The sequence below is a fragment of the Vombatus ursinus genome, unplaced genomic scaffold (assembly GCF_900497805.2).
Source record: "Vombatus ursinus unplaced genomic scaffold, bare-nosed wombat genome assembly UNPS02014833.1, whole genome shotgun sequence".
NCBI lineage: Eukaryota > Metazoa > Chordata > Mammalia > Diprotodontia > Vombatidae > Vombatus > Vombatus ursinus.
This window is the reverse complement of record NW_020954611.1, coordinates 5,274,127-5,298,316: the sequence shown is the minus strand read 5'-3', so window position 1 is coordinate 5,298,316 and position 24,190 is coordinate 5,274,127. Positions and strand designations below refer to the sequence as shown.

General features: G+C 39.9%; 1 protein-coding gene across 2 annotated transcripts in view; it reads left to right on the top strand.

Moving 5' to 3' along the window:
- Positions 1 to 1,948: 1,948 nt before the first annotated feature.
- CPXM2 (carboxypeptidase X, M14 family member 2) overlaps positions 1,949 to 24,190 on the top strand; it is a 202,464-nt gene continuing 180,222 nt past the window's right edge. The window contains exon 1 of one of the 2 annotated variants that reach the window (XM_027839844.1): positions 1,949 to 2,520. In XM_027839844.1, the coding sequence (XP_027695645.1) occupies positions 2,205 to 2,520 (316 nt within the window). In that variant the 5' untranslated portion in view covers positions 1,949 to 2,204. The remainder of the gene's footprint in view (positions 2,521 to 24,190) is intronic. The other variant, XM_027839843.1, reaches the window with a different exon arrangement.

The following is a 24,190-nucleotide window of genomic DNA, read 5'->3' as shown; positions in this document are numbered from 1 at the left end:
ATAGGTACATTTGGAGCTCTGATGATATATGTCCACTACTGTGCAAGACTGCATGGGCAAATTTATAATTATATGTGTAAAATCCTGTGTAAAATCAAAGGGGTTGAATTAGATAATCCACCACCACCAGAAAGAGTTCACAGGCTTCATCAGATTGCCAAAGGAGAACATAATATGTAGGGGGGAAAAGTTAAGAATCCCCAATCTAGTTCAATCCCTTAATTCAACAGATGCAAAAACTAAGACTCCTAGAAACATGGTGTAGTGGATAGAGCACTTAACCTGAAGTCAGAAAGACCTGAATTCAAATTGACCATTAAACACTTTCTAGTTGTGTGACCTTGGGCATACCACTTAATCTTTGCTTGCCTCAGTTTCCTCAACTGTAAAATGGAAATAACATCATCTGTCTCCTGGAGTTGTTGTGAGTATAAAATGAGATAATATTTGTAAAGCACTTGGCACAGACTAGGTGCTGTATAAATGCTGGCTATTATTATTATTATTATTATTATTATTATATAGAGTGGTTTACTTGAGTTCACACAGACAGTATCAGGGTCTGTATTTTGGGCAACATCTTTTGACCTTACAGTTTTTTCCAGACTGTTCCATGTCTCATAGGCAGTAGGAAAATCAGAACTGGAGCTTAAGACAGGGGAAAGGGCTAAAGATATAGCTATTAATGATACCAATACACAGGCCCCTGTGCAGTAATTCTGTACTAATGGGGTCCTAGAAATAGTTATAGTGCACATAAAAGTATAAGTAACTGGAAGGAAAGAGAAAGCACTTCAAACTGGGACCTGGGCATCCCCAAATGGAACATTATCCAAGAGCACTACTAATGCAGACAAATTGTATTACAACTTTTTTCTTTACAACTCAGTTTCAGGTATACCGTAGGAGGATTATTATACTAAGTAATACAACTCCAGAATATGATGTGTTGGAGCCAACTCTAACAGGCATGTTAACTTTTCATTGTGAACACTTCCATCTCAGAAATAGGCAAAGGGTACAAATCCGAGTTTGCTTGCTTGCTTTATTCATGTGTTTGTTTAGATGATTATGTAGGCTTAAGAAAGTGATAGAGAAATTATTAATAACCAAGATTAAACTTAAAAGTATGTTGTGTGCACAGCAGGTTGTTAAACATTTACCAGTGCACTCCAAAAGTTTACATCTCATTTAAGCCACCTAGGCCCCTATCACCTGCCTCATTAAGGTGTTCCCTTAGAACAGCGCAAGACTAGGTCTCTGCAGTCGGTGGAAGGAGGTTGGCCCTTTTTTTGCTCACTTCCAGGAATGGCTGGTAAGGTGATGGGGATAGCGGGCAGATCGCCTGGTGGAGCTGGGCCAATCCAAGCTTCTGAAGAAGGAGAATAGGGGCAGGGTGTGGAAGCGGGGGTAGGCAGAACAACCTTGGCCTCAGACCTCTTCCTTCCCCCTCCTTTCACTCCCCAAACGAACCCAACTCTCTCTTCTTCCCATTTTGCCAGTGCCAGCCAGAAACTCCCGCCTTCTAGGTGGCAGGCAAGGGGGGATTTTCGGGCCAAGAGCCCAGTCAATCATTCTCTCATTTACGAGACCTGGGGACTCCATTACCCCATTTCACTTTAAGCTTCAGTGAGATTCTCCCTTGGGCTATTGCGAAGGTGAAGTTGCTCAAGGGCCCGGAGACAGCGAGGGCGTCCCCCTCCAGCACACCTGCCCAGGAGGTCCCACCCCATTCCCCACTGGGCCTGGCTCCTCTGCCCCTCCCCCCTTCCCCCTGCCAGCTTCCCCGCCCTTCACCATCCTCTGGCCCCTCGCCTCCCTCCCCGCCCCCTCTCTCCACGCCTTGTGCGCGCCTCTGCCTGCCTGGCCCAGGCCAGAATCACATGCCCCGCCGGCTCTGTCTCAGTCCAAGGCAGCTCCTTCCCGCTGTCCCGCTCACAACTTTCCCCGCTGCCTGTTTTGCGTAAACTTGTCCCACAGTGGGCAGACCGGAGCCTTGGTCGCCGGCGGGACCCAGCTCCCAGTGCGTCCCTCGCGCCGAGAGTTTTGGGCTTCCCCGGCTCCCAAGGCAGTCTGGTACCCCTCGCTCCCTGTCTGCAGAGTTTGGGATCAGGGTGGGCTGGTGGGGGGGCGTTGGGAAAGTTTTGGTTTGCTTTACTTTGCCTTTTTAAGTGAGTGTAGGAAGAGAGGAGGCGAATTTGAGAATGAGGGCAAGGGACGCTTGGGCATCCCCTCTGGGGCTCGCCCTCTGGGTACTGAGCCTGACTTTCATCGGGGAAGTGGCTCAGGGGAGAACCCTCGCAGATCAGGATTATTATATCCAGGAGATCCTGAACCGAGATCATTACCATGCCCTCCCGGAACCCGAAGAGGAGACTGCCACAGAGCAGCCCAGAGAGGAAGCGGAGCAACTGGGGCGCCCCGAAGAGAGGCGGCAGCCCCCTAAACTCAAGCCAGCCAAAAAAGAGTTAAAGCAGAAGAAAGCCAAGAAAGAAAAACTGATGCTTGAGACGCCTCCAGGTAACTCTCTCATTTCCCTCCTCCAGCTCCTGCAAACCTCTATTTTCTCCTGCGCCTCAACCATTAATGAGAAGGGATTAGTATAATGAAGGATGCTGACGAGATCTTTCTTCTAAAGACTAAACTTCTGGGAAGTTCTTGGGTATTTTTTATCACCACCATCAGGTCTCACCAGAGCTAGCTATTCACAGAAATCCAGTAATTAAACCTGACTCTTCAGTTTCAGCAAATGTTTTCTTTCCCTCTTGTTTTGGGACTTACATGCTGCAGAGTGCAATAAGAGAACTGCGTTCCTAGATACCAGAGTTTCAAAACGCCCCAGGAAAGACTTTGCTATTGCTTGCAAAGTTATGGTTTTGTCTTGATTGAACTTCATATTTGTTTGGGAGGAGTTACGCTTTGATTTCACTAGAAAGGCTTCCAGAAAAAGGGACTTGAAGTTTTAATGAGACAATCTCTTAGCAGCTTCTCCTCTCCCCAGACTCCACCCCCATCGGGAATGTCTATTTTAATTCCAAGGAATCTTATGAAAATCTCTAGAGTAATAGCAGGGGCATCCCAAGATGAGGTATTTGGGATAGTGGTGGTGGGAGGAGCAGTAAAGATTTTCATCCTGGGTTCATTAAGGCAGTTAAGTGGCTTAGTGCTGGAATGGAGTCAGGAAGATCTGAATTGACTCCTGTCTCATACACTTACAAGTGTGTGACCCCTGGCAAGTCTCTTTACCTCTCTGCCTCAGTTTATTCTTCTGTAATATGGGGTAATAATAGCATTTACCTCCCTGGGTTCAAGTGAGATAATATTTGTAAAGTGCTTTGCAAACCTTAAAATGCTATATAAATGCTATTATTAATAGTCAGCTTGCCATCAGTACCATTTTATTCTAAGTGAGGCATTATTCTAGCTGTAGAATTAGCCTGGCTTTGATTTGGAATTAGAGTATCTGGGGTCTAGTCCTTGCTCTACCACTTATTAAGACTTTATAATCTTGGCCAATTCATTTAACCACTATGACCCTCAGTTTTTTCATCTGTAAATTGTGTGTGTGTTTCCTACCTCCTAGGACTTTTGTGAGATTCAAATTACTTAATGTACCAAAAGGGTATATTTTAATGTATTAACCATTTTAATTTTCTTGGGAGATAATGGATATGGGCACGGTTGTCAACAAATGAGATATGGCAGCAAAGAAAGAATATTAATGGGGGAAAATAGCTATTTAGGCAACACTAATAGAAGCATAGTGTCCAGAACAAGGGAGGTGATAATCCAAATGCACAGTACCTTGATGAGATGGACATCTGGAGTATGATGTTGGCAAGAGTCACATTTTAAAAAGGATATTTATGGAGTGGAATGTGTCCAGAAGAGAGCAAGTAGGAACTCAAAGGGCCTTAAGATCATGTCCTAGGGCTGGCCGAAGCACAGAGGATGCTTAGTCTGGAGAAGTAAAGATTTGGTAGAGACTTAAAATTGTCTTCAAGTATTTAAGGGGTTGTTCTGGAGAAGAGTGAGTAGATTTGTTCTACTTGTCCCTCAAAAGCAAATCTAGGAGCAATGGGAGGAGGGAGGCAGAAAATGCAGAGGTAGAATTCTTTTTACTATAAAGTTAATCATTCTACCAATTAGATATGCTCAAAAGGGAGATTGGGGTGGAGAGAGTTTCCTCCTTCTGAAGTGTCCAAACACTGTCTGGTTGAACACTTGTTGGAGATATTGAGAAGGGACTCCTGCTCAGGCATTGATGGAAGGGACTCCTGATTAGGTATTGATGGGACCCTATGACCTCTGAAGTCTCTTCTGACTCTGAGACTCCTATGGGCTGAATTACATGAAAAGTCATAAGTCTCACATTCAAGACATTTTGGCTCCACAACATGCTTCTCAGCTGATTTCATGGCCCTATGCACTTCAGGCATAAAGGAACACTAGATGTTCCTTAATCCCCTTTCCTCTTTTCCCTATGATCATTTCCCCCCCGTATCTGAAACAAAACTCCTTCCATATTTAGTCAATACTGATATCCATTTCCTCCTTCAAGGTCTGGGTCAAATATCCATTTCTATAATGCTTTCCCCAATTTCTACCACTTCCTTCAGCCTAAAACTGATACTTCTCTAATTTCTTAGGTTACCCGTTTGTTCCTTCTCATACACTTTCTCATTGGTCAGCTTGCATTGTATTTATATATGCCACATCTCCCTAATAGATTGCAAACTCTTTGAGGGCAGAGGTTCTGTGGTTTTTCTTCTTTGTATCTCCATTGTCTAAGTTAGGACCTTAGTATCCACAATAAGAATTTAATGAATATCTGTTGAATTGAGTTGAAATAGGTTGCCTTACTATTTGTCCTTGATTTATCTTAAATTACAGAATTTAAGAGATGGTCTTCTAACTCTGGTTTTTAGAAGTTGGCAGAGCAAGTCTGCATTCACCTTATCTACAAGGTTTGTGGTGGCTTATAATGTTTTGCTAATCTGGTTTGGGATCTCATGGACCAGAGACAGCTTCACACTCTACTGTTAACTACCTGGTGTATTGATATCTACTATTGACACTCTCACATTCAAAGAGTATACAAGGAAAGAAGTTTTAAGTATACTTCACTTTACTGTCACTCCTAGATTCCTGGAATCATAGAATTTGAGAGCAAGAAGGAATCTAGGCAGCTCCCAGATGAATGTCTATTAAAACATGCTTGACAAGTAGTCATTGGGCTTCAGCTTGAAGACCCCAAATATAGAACCCATTATTTTCTTTCTTTGTAAATAGTATTTTCTTTTTTTCCAATTACATGTAAAGATAGTTTTCAACATTCATTTTTTATAAGATTTTAAGTTACAAACTTTTTTCCTTCCCTCTCACCCCCACTCCCCTAGATAGTAAGCAATCTAATATAGGTTATACATATGCAATCATATTAAACATATTTCCACATTAGTCTTATTGTGAGAGAAGAAACAGAACAAAAGGAACCCATTATATTCTAAGTCATTCCATGCTACTTATGGATGTCTCTAATTTTTGGAAAAAAAATTTTAATAATGACAAATGTACTTCTATTCATTGTTTTTAGTTCTATATCCTCTGTGGCCAGACATAAACAGTCCAATCCCTCTTGCTTATGGAAACCCTGCATATCCTTGAACATGGCTATTATATCTCATCTCCTGGTAGAGGGGCCTGTGGGTGGCTGTGTGGGACTTGGAAGGTGAGCAGAATTGTTGAAATATTTCTATTTGTTCCCTTCTTCCAACTGAATCATTGCTTGGGTGTGTTTCTCTGTATTAATCAATATTCATTCTCTGCTTTGGGAAGTTGTATCAAGGTATCAGTAATTCTATTTTTTAAAGTTCTGAGCTCCCAACCAGAGATAGTATACTGGCAAAACACCTTAGTGTTATATCTATTTCTCTTGATTTGATGGGAATATTTTCCACCACCCTCAATGTTTCTCCCAACTGCATTTCCATAAGTATATCAAAGTCCAGTTTTCAACACTGTTTATAAGGACAAAGTAATTTTCTAGTTTAAGAAAAGGCAAATAGACTTCCCATGTACTGTAAACCAAAAATGTTTCAGGCTACAACTCAGGAGAACACAGGAAAGGAAATATAAGATTTTTGCCAGGAGTATATAGTTTGTGTAGCAACTTACAACCTGCCCCAGTATTTTGTGAGGGAAACCACAACCAGCCTTAGCCCTAGAGTCCTGCCCCTTCCCTTTTGTAAGAGCTGCCTCTAGCTGAATTCATCATCTTCTAGCTCTATATGGTTTTCCAAGGCCTCTTCTTTTCCAACCTTGTGAGTTTTCCATGCATCTTTTCAGGAAATGGGTTTCTTTCCCTTTCTCTTATTTTTTTTTTTTGGGTTGTAGAAAGTTTTTGCAAGTACCAAGACAGGTGGTAACCTATGAAAATTTTGTAAAATGATCTCTACTTGACAAAATTGTATAACCATTTGGAAGTGAGTGCAATCCCAGACCCACTAGCAATGGTAGGCCTGCATTTCCATAATAGAATGTTGATTTCTAGATTTTTTGTGAACAGACTTTGCCAAAATTCACCCTAGTTGATTTTCTAGAGACAGCAAATGCTTAATGGGGAGAAACTTACAAATCAGTTCTTGAAAGCCTAGGTCTTAATTACAGAAAAGGAGTCACTTAAAGGAGTTAAGCAAACTGTAAAATTTCAACCACACCAGGTGATTCCGTCATGAAGTGTGAATAAGTTCCTTGAATAATCCCAGAGAGAATAATGTCATTGAGAATGCCCTCTGGTTAAGCCCTGATATGTATATAGCACTCTCAATTAAGCTGAATAACAGTAATAACAGCTAGCATTTACATATCACCTTAGGCTTTATAAAATACTTTACAAATATTATCGTATTTCTATCCTCACATCAAGTAGGTTGGGAAGTAGGTACTATTATCATTATTACCCCTATTTTACAGATAAGGAAACTGAGGCAGACAGTGGTTAAGTGACTTTTCTAGGGTCACACAGCTAGTAAGTATCAGGTGGGATTTCAGCTCAGCTTCCAGGTGACAACAGGTTCAGTGCTCCAGCTCTACCCACAACACTACCTAGCTTTGAGATGCACATTAGTAGGGGCTCATGAGCTATATAACTTTAAGAGCTTGGACCCACTAAGACCCTTAGAGCCTGAAGTAGCAACCCTCTGGGAATCCACCTTGCAAGAGCAAGTTAGAGGAATACCCAAGAATGAGTGTTAAGTCTTCTCCAGGCCAAACACCCATAGCTCTTTCCTTTGATCCTTAGGACAAGTCTCAGTCTTGGTCTAGTCCTTGAAAATGAAGCAGCACATGTAATCAATATGGGAAATCAGCCTTGCCCAGAAGGTGGGGTAATTCCAAGTGGCCCCTCGTGATTGGGGCTGGCACTAGTTTATACCCACAATGATGAAAGGAGCTGGTGTCCTTTTCAAATGTTCTGATCTGAGATAAGCAGATCCAGATACCTTTGAATGTGTTAAGCATGAGTTGGCTAGATAAGGATGAACAGTGTTTGATTGGTATAGTTCCTTTGGCGTTCAGGGACTTCACGCACAGACTCATCACTTGCTATTGCTGCGTGCACTCTTCCTGCCCCTTGGAACTCCTTCACCCTTCTCTTCCCCTCAATCTGTTCCGTCTAGGAGAAGGGGCCTAGTCTGACAAGGCTATTATGATACAACAGAGTTGTTTACATGCTTGATTTTTGGAGTATTGTCAGAATCACAGAATTTTCTAGCAGAAAAGGATCTAATTCAACCCCTCATTTTATAGATCTGAAAACTGAGGTCTAGAGAGAAGAAGGGACTCACTGGTAGCTGAGTGTGTTCATGGCAGAGCTGAGACTATTAACTCTGGTCTCTCTACTGTTTCTGCTACTGCATCAGGCATGAAAGAGGCTTTCCTTGCTTTCTCAGTTTAAAATTTATTCATGAATATCAGGCAAAAGTATCACATGGGAAAACAAACAAACAAACAAACCCCAAACTTTAATATGGAGTCGCAATCTTTGTAAATGTTTGCCTTTATGTTCTGGTCATACTTGCAGTTTGTAGAAAAGGTCTTGTGGGTAACACAGATTTGAAAAGCAAGGTCTCAGGTTTATGTATTTGGGAAATATGTGTGGTACACTAAGATCAGAGAAGGTGACACTGTTTTAATTACTTGTGTCACTGAGAGAATGGGGGAGGGGGAATCCAAAGCTTTGTTTAGTGGATCATACAATTAGAACTAAAAAGGACCTTTCACTAGAAAGGGCACTCGGGTTGAACTGGGATCACCTAGTCCAATTCTTTCATTTTAAAGGAATTCAAGAATTGAGATCCCAGAGAGAGATTTAGTGTCTTGAAAAACCAGGATTCAAACCGAGGACTTCTGATCCCAAACCCAGCACTCTTTGTACTGTGCCATCTTTAAGTTGACAGGGATTTTTCTGTTTAGCCCTGTGCTAAAGCAGTGAGGATTTGAAGAGGAGACTAGAAGGAGGCCCACACAGAGTTCTTCTTGGGAGAGACAGTTCAGTTCATAAATACTTGTTAAATGGTCACTGTCTGCAAAGTACTGTTCTGATAAACAGGACACAGGATGAAGGAATTTACAGTCCAATATAGCAAAACGATATACACAAACAACTAAGATACAAGGAGAAAGGAGATGAGGACAAAGGAGAAGTACGGGCAAAATGCTATCAAACATTTAAGGAGGGAGAGATCATTTTCAATTGAAGGGTCAAGAAAGACTTCCTGGAGGAGGTGGCCTCTGAATTGATTCTTGAAGGAAGGGAAGGACTAAATACAGGAAACCATCAATTAATCTGCTTTTGTTCTATTTTATTTAAGTGCCAGCCCACATAGTATAAATAATAAAATCCTGGAGTTGGAAAAAAAACTTAGGGGTCCACTTGCCCAACCTTCTGCTTGATATATGAGTCTTCTCTACAGCACCCCTAAGGAATGATCATCTAGCCTCTTCTTGACTACTTCCAGTGAAGAGGAGCTTATTTTCTATCAAGTCAGACACTAATCAGTCACAGTTGTTATTGGGAAGTCTGCAAAATCTTCATGTTCAGTAATTTCAGTTCAAATCAGCAAGTATTTGTTGTAAAGCATTTCCAGACTGCTCTCAGTGTTTAAAAAAGTTCTTTCTTTGTATTGAGCTGAAATTTGCCTCTGTATACCTCTCTCCTTTTCTGGTCCTAGTTCTCCTCTTTGGGGATTGGAGTTTGATAACCTCCCACATAATAGTCAGACTTCTGAGTAGTTGAAGACACTTTCCACGTTTCCTCTTTTTGTGTTCCCCAGGCTGGTCAGATGAAATCTGGAATGTCGTGGTTTGCTCTAGCGGGCCATATCTTGAGCATGAACACTGAAAAATTGTAGTACACATAGAAGATGGTGACCAGGAGGAGGAGGAGATACAAAACTACGAAATGAAGAACAGTAGAAAATGTCAGGAATGTTCAGTCTGGAGAAAAGAAGATGGGGAATATGGGAGCTGTCCACATTTTTGAGGGGTGGGAGGTGTATCGTGGTAGAAGAATTAGCCTTACTTTTCATCACTTAAGGGTATAAAACCAATTGCCAGAAGTTACAGGAAATTTCATTGCCTAATTCTATGGTGAGTTAGTTAGTAAACATCTATTAAGTGCCTGTCATATGCCAGGAGCTGGAACTATAAAGAAAGGACAGTCCCTGCCCTTAAGGAGCTCATACTCTAAAGTGGGAGACAACATGTAAACAACTATGTGCAAACAAGCTACATGCAGAATAATGTGGAGTGAGTACTCTGTCACTAGAAATGTCTACAGAGGAGTTGGATGATCATCTTTTAGGGATATCCATCTATCATCTGTCTATCAATCCATCCATCCATCCATCTATCCATCTATCTATCTGTCTGTCTGTCTGTCTGTATCTAATAGAGGGTATTTTTCTATATGGGGAGGAAGAGTGGATTAGATGACCTTTAAAAGCCTTTGTATCTAATAAAGTCATGGAATTTTAATCTATGTTATTATAAAATGATAGCACCAGACTCTAGTCATGACACTTGATGGCAAATCTATACTCAGTCACTAAGCAGTGTAACTTTGGGCAACTTTCTGTCTCTCTCTGAGACTCAGTTTCTTCAGCTGTACTTCCTCTGCCTACAGGCCAGGTAGGGAAGCATGCTTTAATGTTTTGAGGAAAGTGATTTCTAAACTAATATAATGAAAAAGAATGCTTGTCTTGGAATTGGAGGACCTGAGTTTTTAAGTCTTGGCTCACCTACTTCCTAGATGTGTGATCTTGGGCAGATCACTTAAAATTTTTGGCCCTCAGTTTCCTTATCTCTTAAATGAGAGTTAGGTTAAGTGATTTCTAAGGTCCTTTCTTGCTTTAAATTTATGAGTCTACTGATATTCTGTAATCATCAAATTAGTACAGGGCTTTGCATATGTTGGAAGTTTAATAAATACTGGTTGGGTGAATGGTGACCCCAAGTCCTTGCAATACACTGAAATCCCGAAATTATTTACAAAGTATTAAAGTATGTGGTGTAGTTTTAACATTAAGCATTTCTATCCAAGTCTTTGAAAATTATTATGTGTATGCCACACATAATAATCCTCAAGTAACCAGAATATTCCATTTGTTAACCTTTCCAGACCAATGGGATGCTATTTCATTACATTTATTGGACATTTTAATGGCAAGTGGGAAGTTAATTCTTAGCTTGATTGGAAAGAGCAGCGGAGGACCACACAGTCTTGTGTTTATGGAATTTTGGGAGCTCAAAGCACCACTAAAATTTTAGTAGACCACAGCCCAAAACAAAGGCCACATGATGCTCCCATGATAAGTTAAAACTCTATTTTAATGGTTTAAAATCCTGTATTGGGAGCCTAACAGTTTGCTACTCTGTGAACATTTGCCTTCTATCCTTTTAAACCCTGACTCAAGTACCATCTGCTCCATCAAACCTTCCCCAAACTCCTTCTCTAGTCAATGAGCTCCCATTCTACTCCAATATCACCTTGAATTTAGGGCTCACATTCTTAATGCACTTAGCATATCTTATTTTACATTTTCCAGTGTTAATGTTATACCCCTTTCTGTGATAGCAGAGATGGTGCCTTATCAAAACCTTATAGAGTCCGGTATCACGTTTTGTGTACCATTTGGTAATTTCTGACTTTCTATTTTTAATTCTACCCCTAGCTAGGTTTTTCTGAAGCCCCAACTTGGCTAGCTTGAATCTCAAGCTAATAGATTGAAATTCAGAATGGTGAAGTTGAAAAGGTCATAATGGACCTGAATTGTAGTTCCAGCTCCCCCAGTGATTTAGTCTGTGACTCTGGATAAATTACTTCTCTGCTATGTACCTTAGTTCCTTAATCTATAAAATGAGAAGGTTGGACTAGATGATATCTTGAGATTCCTTCTTGCTCTAACAATCTGAGCTTCTAGTGATTACTGCAGACTGATTTTGTGTGGATGCTCTTTCTTTGACCCTGAGCCATTATTAAGCAATCAGTGTCAGCCTCAAAAATGATTTCCTTTTATCCATAAAGACTAAGGTCAAGATACTAAAATAATAAATAAATAAAAATAAAAGAATCAACAAGATTTTATACAAAAATATTATCCCATCTTATGCCAGATATCCAAGCATTACATATTCTAGTTTAGCACATCCAAAATATTGCCAGACTCCCTTTCTTGTGTTAGTATCTTGGGAAAGTATTATGACAAACTGTTGAAAAGTAGAATTGGGTGAGAGACAAATGGCTTTTTGGTGTCACAGGCTACACATACATCAGGTTTCTAGGAACCATTGCTCATAAAGCGGGGAAAAACCATCTTCTTGTAGTGGTATCTAATTGCACTGGTCTCTCAATAACTAGTAAATTTCAGAAGATAATTCTTCTTAAACCAGGACTCCCCTTAAACTTTCTTAAATCAGGATGACTCCTGGTGTAGTCAGAGATACTGCCTTACACATCCTAAATTGCATTGGCAGTGGTTCAGAGTGGGAGGGAAAGTTTATACTTATTGTTTCCTAGAAGTCATTGGGAAGAGCCCTACATCAGTATGTCCAGACAGTTGAGTTTTTCTTTGCTGGAGAGGAATGTGGCAAGGCCCCATGGGCTCTGTCCTTAGAGATTCTAAAGAACTATTTGGTATTTTTTGGCCAAATTACCCTGGTGAGTGCCAACGGGCTGTAGTTCAAATTTACCAGTTTGTTTTTCATAGCAGCAGGATGATTCCATTGTTGCAAACATGGGCATTTTCTTTTTAATCACAGAAGCTTCACCTGTAGAAGCACATTTTAGATCAGGACTCCCAAAGCTAATAATTTATCCCTTTTTTTCTCCAGTGATCACTCTGGCCCAAATTTAACTCAGAAGCACAGACTTTCAGATTTGAAAGGAACCTAAAAGGCCTAATCAAGGATCTCTTCCATAATATACCAGAGAGGTAACCATGTAGGGTTTGTTTGAAGAGCCTCAGTGAGGTAGGGTCTGCTACTTTCCGAGACAGGATGTTGCATTCTTGAATACCTTACTTTATTTGCTGGGAAGTTTCCCTTTATTATATAAAAATTTAACTCTCCCTCCCTACCATTTCTACTTATTACTCCTGCTTCTGTCATCAGAGGCCTTAGTTTTTATAGTGCTTGATATCTAGACAATATAGATGGAGCAAACTAAGAATATAGAATCACCTTGCCCTTCACCCCTGTCATTGAGTCACCTCCACTATACTGGGCATGGTCGCCATAACAAGGCAAAAACAAGAGTGGAATTCTTCTAGTTAGCTTCCTATGAACAAGCAAGTGAATTTAGAGTCTGCAGTTCACAGCTCTGGAGCGTCATATGTAGAACTTATAATCACAACCCCTATGGAATCATATCAAACTGATTAATACTGATTGGAATAAAATTGGGGATTCTTGTTCAACTATGGGTTGGATTACATGCTCTTCGTGGTTCTCAACAACTCTAAAATTCTGGGACTCAATTTGTTGTTCATGCCATTCCCTAAGTTAAGGCTTTGACCTTTTACCTAATTAAAAATAAACTTTTGTTTATTTCTAATACTCCCCTTGGACGATAAAATTGATGACAATGTCAAGACATTCAGTCATTCTATGTGCTAAACACAAAGTGTTAGGTGCTAGAACAGCTACAAAGTTTGTCTTCTTGGAGCTTATACTTCTGTGAGGGAGCTAAAATGCATACATGGATTATAGTACATATTAAAGAAATGAATGTGGAGCATAAGTATTTTGAATTTAGATGATGGATAGATAAATTCTGCCTGAGGAGGGAGATCAGGGAAAGCTCTCCAGAGGAGATGTCATTTGGATCAGGCCTTAAAGGTGAGGTAGGATGCCACCATCCTTCAACTGATCTACAAGCACTTATTAAGTATCTAGTCTACTGGCCTGCATATTGGCAGCTTGGTGACATAGCAGATGGAATATTGGCCTTGGAGTCAGGAAGACCCGAATTTGAATTCTCTCTCAGATACTAACTACCTTCGTGACCCCGGGCAAGTTACTCAGCCTTTCATTTTATTTTATTTTATTTTATTTTATTTGTAATGGTTATTTTTATTTTTTTTTTGTTTTCAACATTTACTTCCACAAGATTTTGAGTTCCAAATTTTCACCCCATCTCGCCCCTCCCCCGCCCCAAGATGGTTTCTTCATTTTAAAATGAGTGATAATAGCCCTGACCTCACAGGTTATTGTAAGGATCCAGTAAAATCACATGTAGAGTGTTTTGCATGTCTTGAAGCTCTGTAGATGAGTATGGTGAGATTATTTGCTGTTCCTCACATGTACTGCTCCATCTCCTATCCTAATGTCTGTGCACTGGATGTCTCCTGTGCATACAATACTTTTCCTCCTAATTTCCTTGTCTTAGAATCCCTGATTTTGAGACTCACTTCAAGCACCACTTCTTCAGAAGGCTTCACCTGATCCCCCTGGCAACTAGTGCCTTCAACTCTAAAGCCACCTTCTATCCATCACATAGGTTTTGATTTATATATGTAAACTGCTTGAGGACAAGAACTTTTCCTGCAGCTTCTTTTTGTGAGAGTGGGGCTGAGTCAATCAGTCACCAAGGGCCCTTAAAGTGAGTGTCAATATGCAGTGCCCTGATACCTTAAGCAGGTTATAACATTTCTTTATCAATTAGTCATAGGCTTTAGCCTCAATATGGAAAAAGTCCTTGATCAATTTAGATGCCTTTGGAAGCCATTAGATTAGAGCGTTGTATAGGAAATGTGTTCAAATTGGTTGAAGAAGTTTGCTCACACCCTATCATGGTCTATATAATAGTGACCTACTCAAGACTGAGAGATTCAAGTATCTGAGTGTCTGGTAGCACATAAAAACTTCCAGCTAAGCCCCAGAGAAGGAATCACTTGAGGAATAAGGTGGGAAGAAAAACACTTTGCCCAGGGCCTTGGTCTCTTCTCTCTTCTCCTTCCCTTGTCTAGAGAAGGACCGCATGAACTTTGGAGGACCTTTTGATCTTCTGAGGACTAGAGGATTTAGACAGGTAGGGGTAGCTAGGTGGCTCAGTGGATAAAGCACCAAGTCTGGAGTCAGGAAGACCCATCTTTGTGAGTTCAAATCCAGATTCAGATGTTTACTAGCTGTGTGACCTTGGGCAAGTCACTTTACCCTATTTGCCTCAATTTCCTCATCTGTAAAATGAGCTGGAGAAGGAAATGGCAAACCATTCCAGTATCTTAGCCAAGAAAACCCCAAATGGGGTCACAAAGAGTCAGACATGACTGAAATGACTCAACAACAACACATTGGCATGCCATCAGTGTCTCTGGGACAGCAGCTGATAGCAGCATCTGCATCAAGAGCCAAGGATAGACTGGAGGCTATGAGGAAAGGTAGATTCAAGGCTCTACAAGGATCCTTGCAGAATAGCTACACTGTGTTTGAGACCTCTAGCAAAATGACTTCACTTTTCCAAGTGTGCTTCCTAAGCTTGATTCCACTAATTCCTGGACCCTCTCTGTAGTGACTGGAGAGCATGTCTCAGACTTTTGAGCAGAAGAATGTTTTATGCCAGTTATACTTCCATAGTAAATACCTATTTCTAAAATCTAATTAAATTCTGGTTAATATCAATTCATAACCTAGGAGGAGGGATCTCATGAGCTATAATACCAGAAGGCCACCTTCAAGTTAAGAGTCCTGAGTAGAGAATGTCATAGCTGCCCTGTGGGAGCATCAAGACATATGGTAGTGAATCTTCTTTAGAGTCATGCCCATTGATTAAAAATATAACAAACACTGAACCATCTGAAGCTGCCAAAGACCTCCAGGGCTTGAACTTTATTTTATGGTGTGGTGGGGAAGAGGAGGAGCATATAGATATATAACTAGCCCATTCTCTTCCCCTCCACTACCCTTTTGAAGAAGAATCCCTTAAAACTATAGACAATGGAGCAGGAGACTAGACAAGTATTCTGTCCTGGGTTTAGGACCATGGTCCTCCATGTAGATTTTAGGCTCTAGCTCTTGTTCTGTTGGGATTGTGCCTGCTTTATGAGCACAGAATGCTTAGCATCTCCCTGTTGCCTGCAGAGAAGTTGCTGCATTTGAATAAGTCCCTGCTTATCCATCCAGCTGTACACTCTTGATTTCAGGGACTTTCGCAGGTGGGCGGCTTGCCATGTTTGTTTGTGTGCCTGAGCCCAGAATTATTTCCAATCCCACAGCAGTTTTGCCTTTGGTACTGTGTTGTCACTGAGCTGGAGTGGGTGGAGGGCCAGACACCAAAAAGAGTTGTTGTTTGAACAAACTTGCTTGTAAACAGAATTCTTTTGTGCTGTGGTGGTTAGAAGGGCTTGCTATACTTTTAACCCATGCTGTATCCTCAAGTTGCTTTATGTTTTGACTCACAGGGTCTGATCTTTAGGCTCCAGAAGGAAAATTGTTTTCTCTTGAATCAGGTGACTAGGGATGGGGGTGGGGATTGGAATGGCAAAGAGAGAGTTTTGATTATATTGGCACTATCTAGGTTGAATATGGAATGCCCTGTTGAGGCAAAAATCCTGAAGGCTCCTACAGAGTGAGTAAAAGCAAATATAAATCAAGATCTCCTAGACAAACCTATATTAGACAGAGCTTCCAGGAGAATGCAAGTACCTTGAAATGGCCATACTACCAGTTCCAAAACTACTTCATAAAGGAAAGGACTTCTTAAATAATCACTGGTATTTATTAAGTACCTACTATGTGCTAAGCATTGTGTACACAAAGAGAGGCAAAAACAGCCCCTTTCCTCAAGGAGTTCATATTCTAAATGGAGGAGACAATATGCAAACAACTGTGCACATATTGTGTATATGTATGTGTATATATGTATGCATACATATATACACACATAAATAATGTATGTATACCCATACTTTTATATATATATACACACAGCATAATTATATGTGTACATATAAAATTTATATGTATAAATTACATATACTATAAGAATATATATCTACATGTATATGTATGTATGTATGTGTACACACACACACACGCACATATATATATATGTATGTATATGAGGTTATAGTATTAGAGGTAATATCAGAAGGAAAGTAGTCAGGGAAACAAGAAAGGCCTTCTGAAGAAGGTGAGATTTGAGCCGAGTCTTGAAGGAAGCTAAGACCTGGAAGTGTGGAGGGAGAACAATTCAGCCATGAAGGACAGCCAGTGAAAAGGCTGATGATCAACCCACCCATGGAAGTCATACTGTACATACAAATGGAGAAAATGGAGAAGACCGAGTTTCCATGTTTAGGAAAAGGATTATTCTTTAACATGACTTCTAAATTATCAGGAGAATGTTCATAGCAAGTGTTTCCAGTAGCATGGCCTGAAGTGACAGGTTTCTGTAAATAACTAGGGTTGTAGCTTTGGTATTGGCACATTGTATCTTTATCCTTTCTTCTAATTTGGTATTGGCACATTGTATCTAATATCCTTTCTTCTCTTTTTGACCTTTACTCTAACCAGCTGATGATCTTGCAGCACCTAGACAGCTGACTCTGAAAAGATGCCTACATCAGAAACCAGCTGCTTCCTATCAAGGATAGAGTTAATTCCTTTCTTTCCTTCCTTCCTCCTCTTTCTTTCTTTCCTTCCTTCCTTCTCTTTCTTTCTTTCCTTCCTTCCTTCTCTTTCTTTCTTTCTTTCCTTCCTCCTCTTATTCTTTCTTTCTTCCTTCCTTTCTTTCTTTCCTTCCTTCCTTCTTTCTTTCCTTCCTCCTGCCTCCTCTTTCTTTCTTTCTTTCTTTTTTCTTCCTCCTCTTTCTTTCTGTTTCTTTCTTTCTTTTTCTTTCTTTCTTCCTCTTTCCTCCTCCTCTTCCTCTTCCTTCTCCACTTCTTTCTCCTCCTCCTTTTCCTCCTTCTCCTTCTTCTCCTCCTCCTCCTCCTCCTTCTTCTCCTCCTTCTTCTTCTGTTATTCTCTTTGGGCAATACTTGCTGTGTTCAGCACTTTCTGACTCAATTATAGAAGAAACTATAGGCATGAGGCTTTTGAATAATCCCCAAACTTTTATCTTCTTTCATTTCCTAATCCCAGCCTACTTTTTTCAACATTTTCCTACTATTTTCTTCTGTACCCAACTTTCCATTGAAGTCACCAAATTATAGTCTGTGTTGCCTTGATTTGAGGACTCTTGTCAAGTTCATCATCACATTTCCCTACTTTATCATCTGTAAGAGATATTGGCAGGGACCTTATGAATGATCTTTTTTGTTCGTGTGCATCACGAGCACAACTCAGTACTAGAACCAAGTGTTAGATATTTCTTGTTCCTTCTTTGCAAAGGATGGAACCAACCAGGCCCGATCCTTTCTTCTCACCTCTGAGGAAAAATAGTAAGCTTTCCCTCCATTTAGCTGCAATTTCATTAACTTCTGATTTAATTTATAGCAAGAATGTGTACTTGGTTCAGTTCTTTCAGGATACTATCAACTTATTGTCTTTTGGACAGAGATGTTAACATCTACAGTACTGACAGTTAAATTAATGTCTGTATGTGGTCTAGGACAATGGTTACCATTTAGTGGTTCTTGCTAAAATTCTTTAATGAGACCTTGAGCAGCAAATAACTGCCTAATTATGTTACAAACATATTTGTCCTGAGACAAGCATGTGCTTGTTTGAAGTATTGTAAGTTTGTTTCTGCAGTGAAATGAAATTGTCACGATTGTTATCATTGTAGCAGGCACTTAATGAACAATTCTAAAATAATATGAGTGGTATATTAAGTTACCCTGATCACAACACATTTTGTTGTTGTTGTTGTTGTTTCAAGGGGTTTATTGTTGTTGTTAAGTCATTTCAGTCCTGTCAGACTCTTTGTGACCCCATTTGGTGTTTTCTTAGCAAAAATACTGGAGTGGTTTGCAATTTCCTTCTCCAGATGAGGAAATGGAAGCAGACAGGGTTAAGTGACTTGCCTATAGGCTCACAGCTAGTAAGTATCTGAGGCTAGATTTGAACTCATAAAGATGAGTCTTTCTGATTCCTGACTACTTGCTGATTACTTAAATCTGTCCACTGTGCCATCTAGCTGCCCTGTAAGGGGTTAATGTAACTAAAAAGTTGGGACTCACTGCCCTAAAAACTGTGATTCTTAGAACATTTTCTTTTCTTTTCACTAATTTTTCAACATCATTGTGGAAATGAAGGGGGTCTGAGCAGGACTGAAAAATAAGACTAGAAAATCCATGCCACATAAGCTAGGGTAGTTCTTCCTTTAAAAGGCAGTGACAATATTTTAAGATTCATTTGGTCCACAGAATGTTTAGCACTCCTCAGACTTGACAGACTGCTATGTGCGTACCTTCTTGCCTGAGTCCCCATATTGAGAAAAGAGAGCTGTGTCCTGCTGGACCAGTGCTTGTCTTTGCTGAATATATGGTCTATGAATGTCTCATTTTGTTCTAGACCTAAGTCTCTATCATCACATTGGCCTGTGTCAGGCTTGACCCAGAACAGCCTCTCTCCACTTAGTGTTAGTGTGGTTCTAGGACAATAGACAAACTCAGTTGCCAGAATTCAACATCTTCCATGCTTGATGGAACATACCAGAGCTTGTAGCTCAGTGACATTGCTTTTTTTCTTTTTCTTAGTGAGGTGATTGGGATTAAGTGACTTGCTCAGGTCACACAGCTAGTAAGTGTTAAGTGTCTGAGGCTGTATTTGAACTCCGGTCCTCCTGACTCCACGGCTAGAGCTCTGTTCACTGAGCCACCTAGCTGCCCCAACATTGCTTTTTAAGAATTCAGGGACTATCCTCACAGATGATGAGGCTTTGAAATATTGTAAAAGCAGATACAGTAGGCATTTATTAAGTGCCTGTGGTGTGCAGAGTAATTTGGCAGGCCCCTAGGGGAAGTTCGGATAAGGCCTAGTCCTTACTCTCAAGAATCACACTATGTATGTGGGAGATAAGAGAACAATATTGATGTAACAATATCACAATTATTGCAGTTGAGAGTTACAAAGCAGAGTAGGTGAGTCCTGGGGGGTTGTGGGGAGAGTCATTATTAAGGTCAGATCATGGAAGGTTGCATAGAGAATAGATTTTTAAAATAACCTTAAAGGGAAAGAAACTATCAGCTGGGCTTATTTGAACTCTCAATGGTACATGCCAGTCCTATCCATCTCTGATTTACTCCCTAGCATATTTCTTAATGTGACTTTTCCAAACCTATTTCCTTCAGTTCCCAACTTAGACTCTTACTCTCCATTGAGCAGATGACCTGGTCCTTTGTATTGTGTTCCCTTATCTCCTTTCATCTTCAGACTTCTCAACCTCTTTATATCTTTACTGATCTATGTGTCCTTACCTATAGTCTCACAGGATGAGCTAGCCTACCTACTTATTAAAGCTAACTTTTCCATTTTTGGTCTTAAAGCAATCTTTTTCTTGTCCCCTCTAAGATGTTGCTTCATCAGTAATTGCTTAGGGTAGCTCAATCTTCAATCTCAGTCTTTCAATTTACTCTTTCCCTTCTGCCTACAAATATTTTTAGGTATGCCATGCCCTAAAATTGACAAAATAGCAATGATAAAAACACTTTCATGTGATAATTCTTTTCTTTTATTCACTCCTAAGCTTCTAAAAAGAGTAATCTGTACTCAGTGTTAACTGCTTTTGTACTATCTCTTCATTCCTTAACTCAATTTGGCTTCCATCCCTGTTACTGTATTGAAGCTGCTCACTCCAAGGTCACCTGTGATCAATAAAATGCCTTTCCTCCAGTCTTTTATGTCACATTTGGTTTTGTTGACCACTTGTCTCTTGATATTGTTTCCTTAGCTTTCATGTACTTCTCTGTCCTGATCTTCTTCTTAGCTGTTTGATCACCCCTTCTCAGTCTCCTTTGCTGTTTTATCTTCCTCTTCCTTTTTCCTAATGACCCTCACAACTCTATCCCTTGTCTTCTTTTTTCCCCATTTTTAAGTTCTCCAGTCTCTTACTTGGAGACTTCTTGTAATTCTACGGCTTCAATTATTATAGTTATGCAAATATCCCTATATTCAGTCATTCTCTTAATCTCAGTCTCTAGTTCTGAGATTCCAGCTGTCTGCTGTACATTTATACCTGGATTAGAGGATTTATTGAATATTCTGGATAAGAATTGCCCAAGATGGCAATCAATATGGAATGGAGAAGTACTCACATTATTGAAATAATAAATGTATAAATTGACATACCTTTACTGTGGTAAAGAAGAAAAAACATTACATTTTCCTAAAAGCAAAAAGCACTTGCATTTTCTATCTCTTGGTGAGAGAAGAACAAATGTTAAACACACTGGTAGATCTTTGTTACAGCTAAAGTGCCATATTAGTCCCAATATAGGCTTTGATCTTAAAATGAGATTGATTTTATAAGAATGCATTTAAAAATAATTAAATACATATATACATATAAATTATGAAAACTTTCATTTCCTTCAATTCAAATGAAAATGTTACATGTTATTATAGCTGTTCTCCTTGTCTTCATCAGGTTTACTTTTTGCTAGAACTGTATCAATCAGAGGCTGCACTTCATATGAGCCAGGTGATGAGGTGAAATCACAACCAATGCAGTGTATTGTCCTGTGGGCCAAGATGTAACTTTTCATTTTTCTTTTTCTGACTCCTTCCCTTCCTTTCTCCAGTGGGGTGTAGCAGAAGGAGCCCTGCACTAGGAGTGAGAAGCCTTTGCTTTGAGTTCTGGCTCTGACACTGACTTCATATAAGATCACAGTCAAGTTTTTTGAGCTCTCTGAGTTTCCATTTCCTGAGTTTCAATTTCCTTTCCTATGAGAGGAGAGTAATGATACTTGCATGACTTGTCTTATAGGGTTGCCCTGATGATCAAATAAGATCATGGATTCCCAAAAATTGCTGGGTAACCATAAACTATTATAAGGATTCCCTCCTTTCCTTCCTTCTAACTGACTTAACTGGAAGATACTTTACGGCTCATCTAATCCACCTGCTCATTTCACAAATGAGAAAACTGTGGTTCAGAAGAAGGTCAACCGTTACAGATTTTCTCTGCCTCTTTCCTTTTATTTTTTCTGAACACTTCAATCATTCTCTCTCTCTCTCTCTCTCTCTCTCTCTCTCTCTCTCTCTCTCAATCTCTCTGTCTGTCTCTCTGTCTCCCCCCCCAATAGTTATGAGATGGTCTTATAGAGATAAGTGTCTAATGGAAAAAGTTGAAAAGAAAGTTGTCATCTTCCCTTCTTAAGATGCAGGGATTTATGACTTCCAATGATCATCCTGTAGCTCCCCTATAAAGGGAAGTGAAGATTCACCATTGTTCTTATTGTGTTTATTCCAATGCTTAATGTGGGAAAAAATCCAAAAAGAGTGTTTGGGCAGTTGGACAAATTCTAGGACTTTTGCTCACAGTGGTGAGTGGTAGAGTGACAGTTTTCTTGAAAACTGTCATTTGTTGATGGTCTAGACATTTCTACCTGACTCTGCTGCTTAGCACTTCACTATCTGCTTTTATGTAGCTGACTTTTCCCATCTGTGGGAAAATATTTACTGACTGTCCAGCTGCTAGGGAAGGACAGTCTGGGGCATTATTTCTCATCTGGACTTTTCATTTTGTAGGTTCAGGCATGCATTTAAAATACAAGTAAAACACAGTAGGAATCACTGAGTAGTATGGTATTGAAGGGTAAGGTTTCATATCCTGAAGGTTTTAGGAAGAGAATTTTACATTTTTGCTTGGTTTGAGGTTTTCCTGAAAATACCTTCCATAGCTGAATAGAAGCTTCTCATGCTGGCAAGATTAAGCCCAGTGCACTAGACCTGGAGGGATTGAGCCAGACAGAGTGTTGCAAGCACTGTGAATGCTGATGAACCATACTCTCTGGTATTATTACTTAGTCACCTAATTCATTATGTTCAATGAGTCATAGAACAAAGAGCTGGAACATACTTTAAAGCCTAAATCTTTCTTTTTATTGGTAAGGAAACTGAGGCTCAGAGAGGAGAATTAGTCACCCAAAGGGTATTTTTAATCAATTATGCTGTACTATGATTCCAAAGGTATTGACATTCAAGGAACTGACATTCTGTGGGGTGATAGGTGAAAAGAGGTAATGTCTCATAGAGGGCATTCACTCTTAGATCTTCTGACTCTAAAACCAGCATTCTTTGGGAAAGATATGGGGTCAGAATTCTATTTGTGATTTAATTGGTATAGGGAACTCCCAGATGGGAACACTCTCTACCAATGCAGGTTGTCACATTTTCTACAACCTGTAGTCTTAAAGAATGGTCTAGAGCACTCAGAGGTTAAATGATTTGCCCAGGGTCACACAGAGAGTGTGTGTCAGAGTGGGACTTGAATTCTGATCTTCCTACCTCTGAGGTCAGCTCATTATTCACTATACCATGCTATCTCTTCTGGAAAGAAAGTTGGAGAATTTCTTTATTGGAATGCACTCTAGTCTAGTATATGATGGCATGGAAATAGCACAGTTCTGGGAACTAAGAGTTCTGGGCTGTCATCCTGGATCTGCTGTTAACACACTGGGTCACCTTAAGTGAGTCATTTTACTTTTCTGGGGCTCAGTTTCTGAATCAGTAAAACAAGGAGATTGGATTAATTGATTTCTAAAATCCATTCTCATTCTAAAATTCTATGATTCTATATTGTGTTTTAGCATTTTGATCTAGGTAAGCTCCATTATGCATATTTATTATGTGTATCCTATGACATCCATCATATAAGAAAGTTAAATTACCTTGGGATTATGTGGGTGGGTAGTGTGGCATAATGGATGGAGAGCCAGCCTTGGAGCCAGGAAGATGAGTTCAGGCCCCTCCTCTGGCACATATAATGGCTATGTGACCCTGCACAAGTCATTCACCTCTCAGGGCTGCATGTAGGAATCTATGACTATAAGTTGCTGGTCTATATTAGCAGAATTTCTTCATCTGAAAGTTCTTTATACCAATGAAAATACAAGTCCATCACCCATTCCTTCTCCCTACCCCTCTGCTCATTGTGATCACTCAGAAAATGGAGAAAAACTATAGCACAACTCTCCAAATTTTTTTAGAAGCTGAAAAAGATGGTAAGAAAGTGAATGTGTTAACCATTGTGGTATCTGACCCCATAGTTTAATAAATTGCTTTATTATGTTGAATGTTTACTCTTGTCTTTTTTTTTCTTACACATGGATAACCTTTTGAGTTTTTTCTTTTATGGGCCACTTTAATTCATAGTAGAATGAGTAAAGATTTAAGGGAGGATGAAGGGGAACAGGGTAGGTGATTTCCATTCATTGAACTACAATTTATTAAGGTTCTACCATATTCAAGGTGAGAGGTGATGGTGGTGTAGTGGGTAGCAAGCTGGCTTCAGAATTGAAACAACATAGGTTCAAAGTGCCTCAGTGACCCTGGGTGAGAAACATAACCTCTTGTTGCCTGCAGGCAACTTTCTTTTTAGAGTAAATGTTTATTGATATCTTTTGTTTTCATATTGTTTACTTTTCCCAATGTAGTCTTCCCTTCTCCTCCTCACAGAAAGCCATCTCTTACAACAATGAAGAGAGAGAGAGAGAGAGAGAGAGAGAGAGAGAGAGAGAGAGAGAGA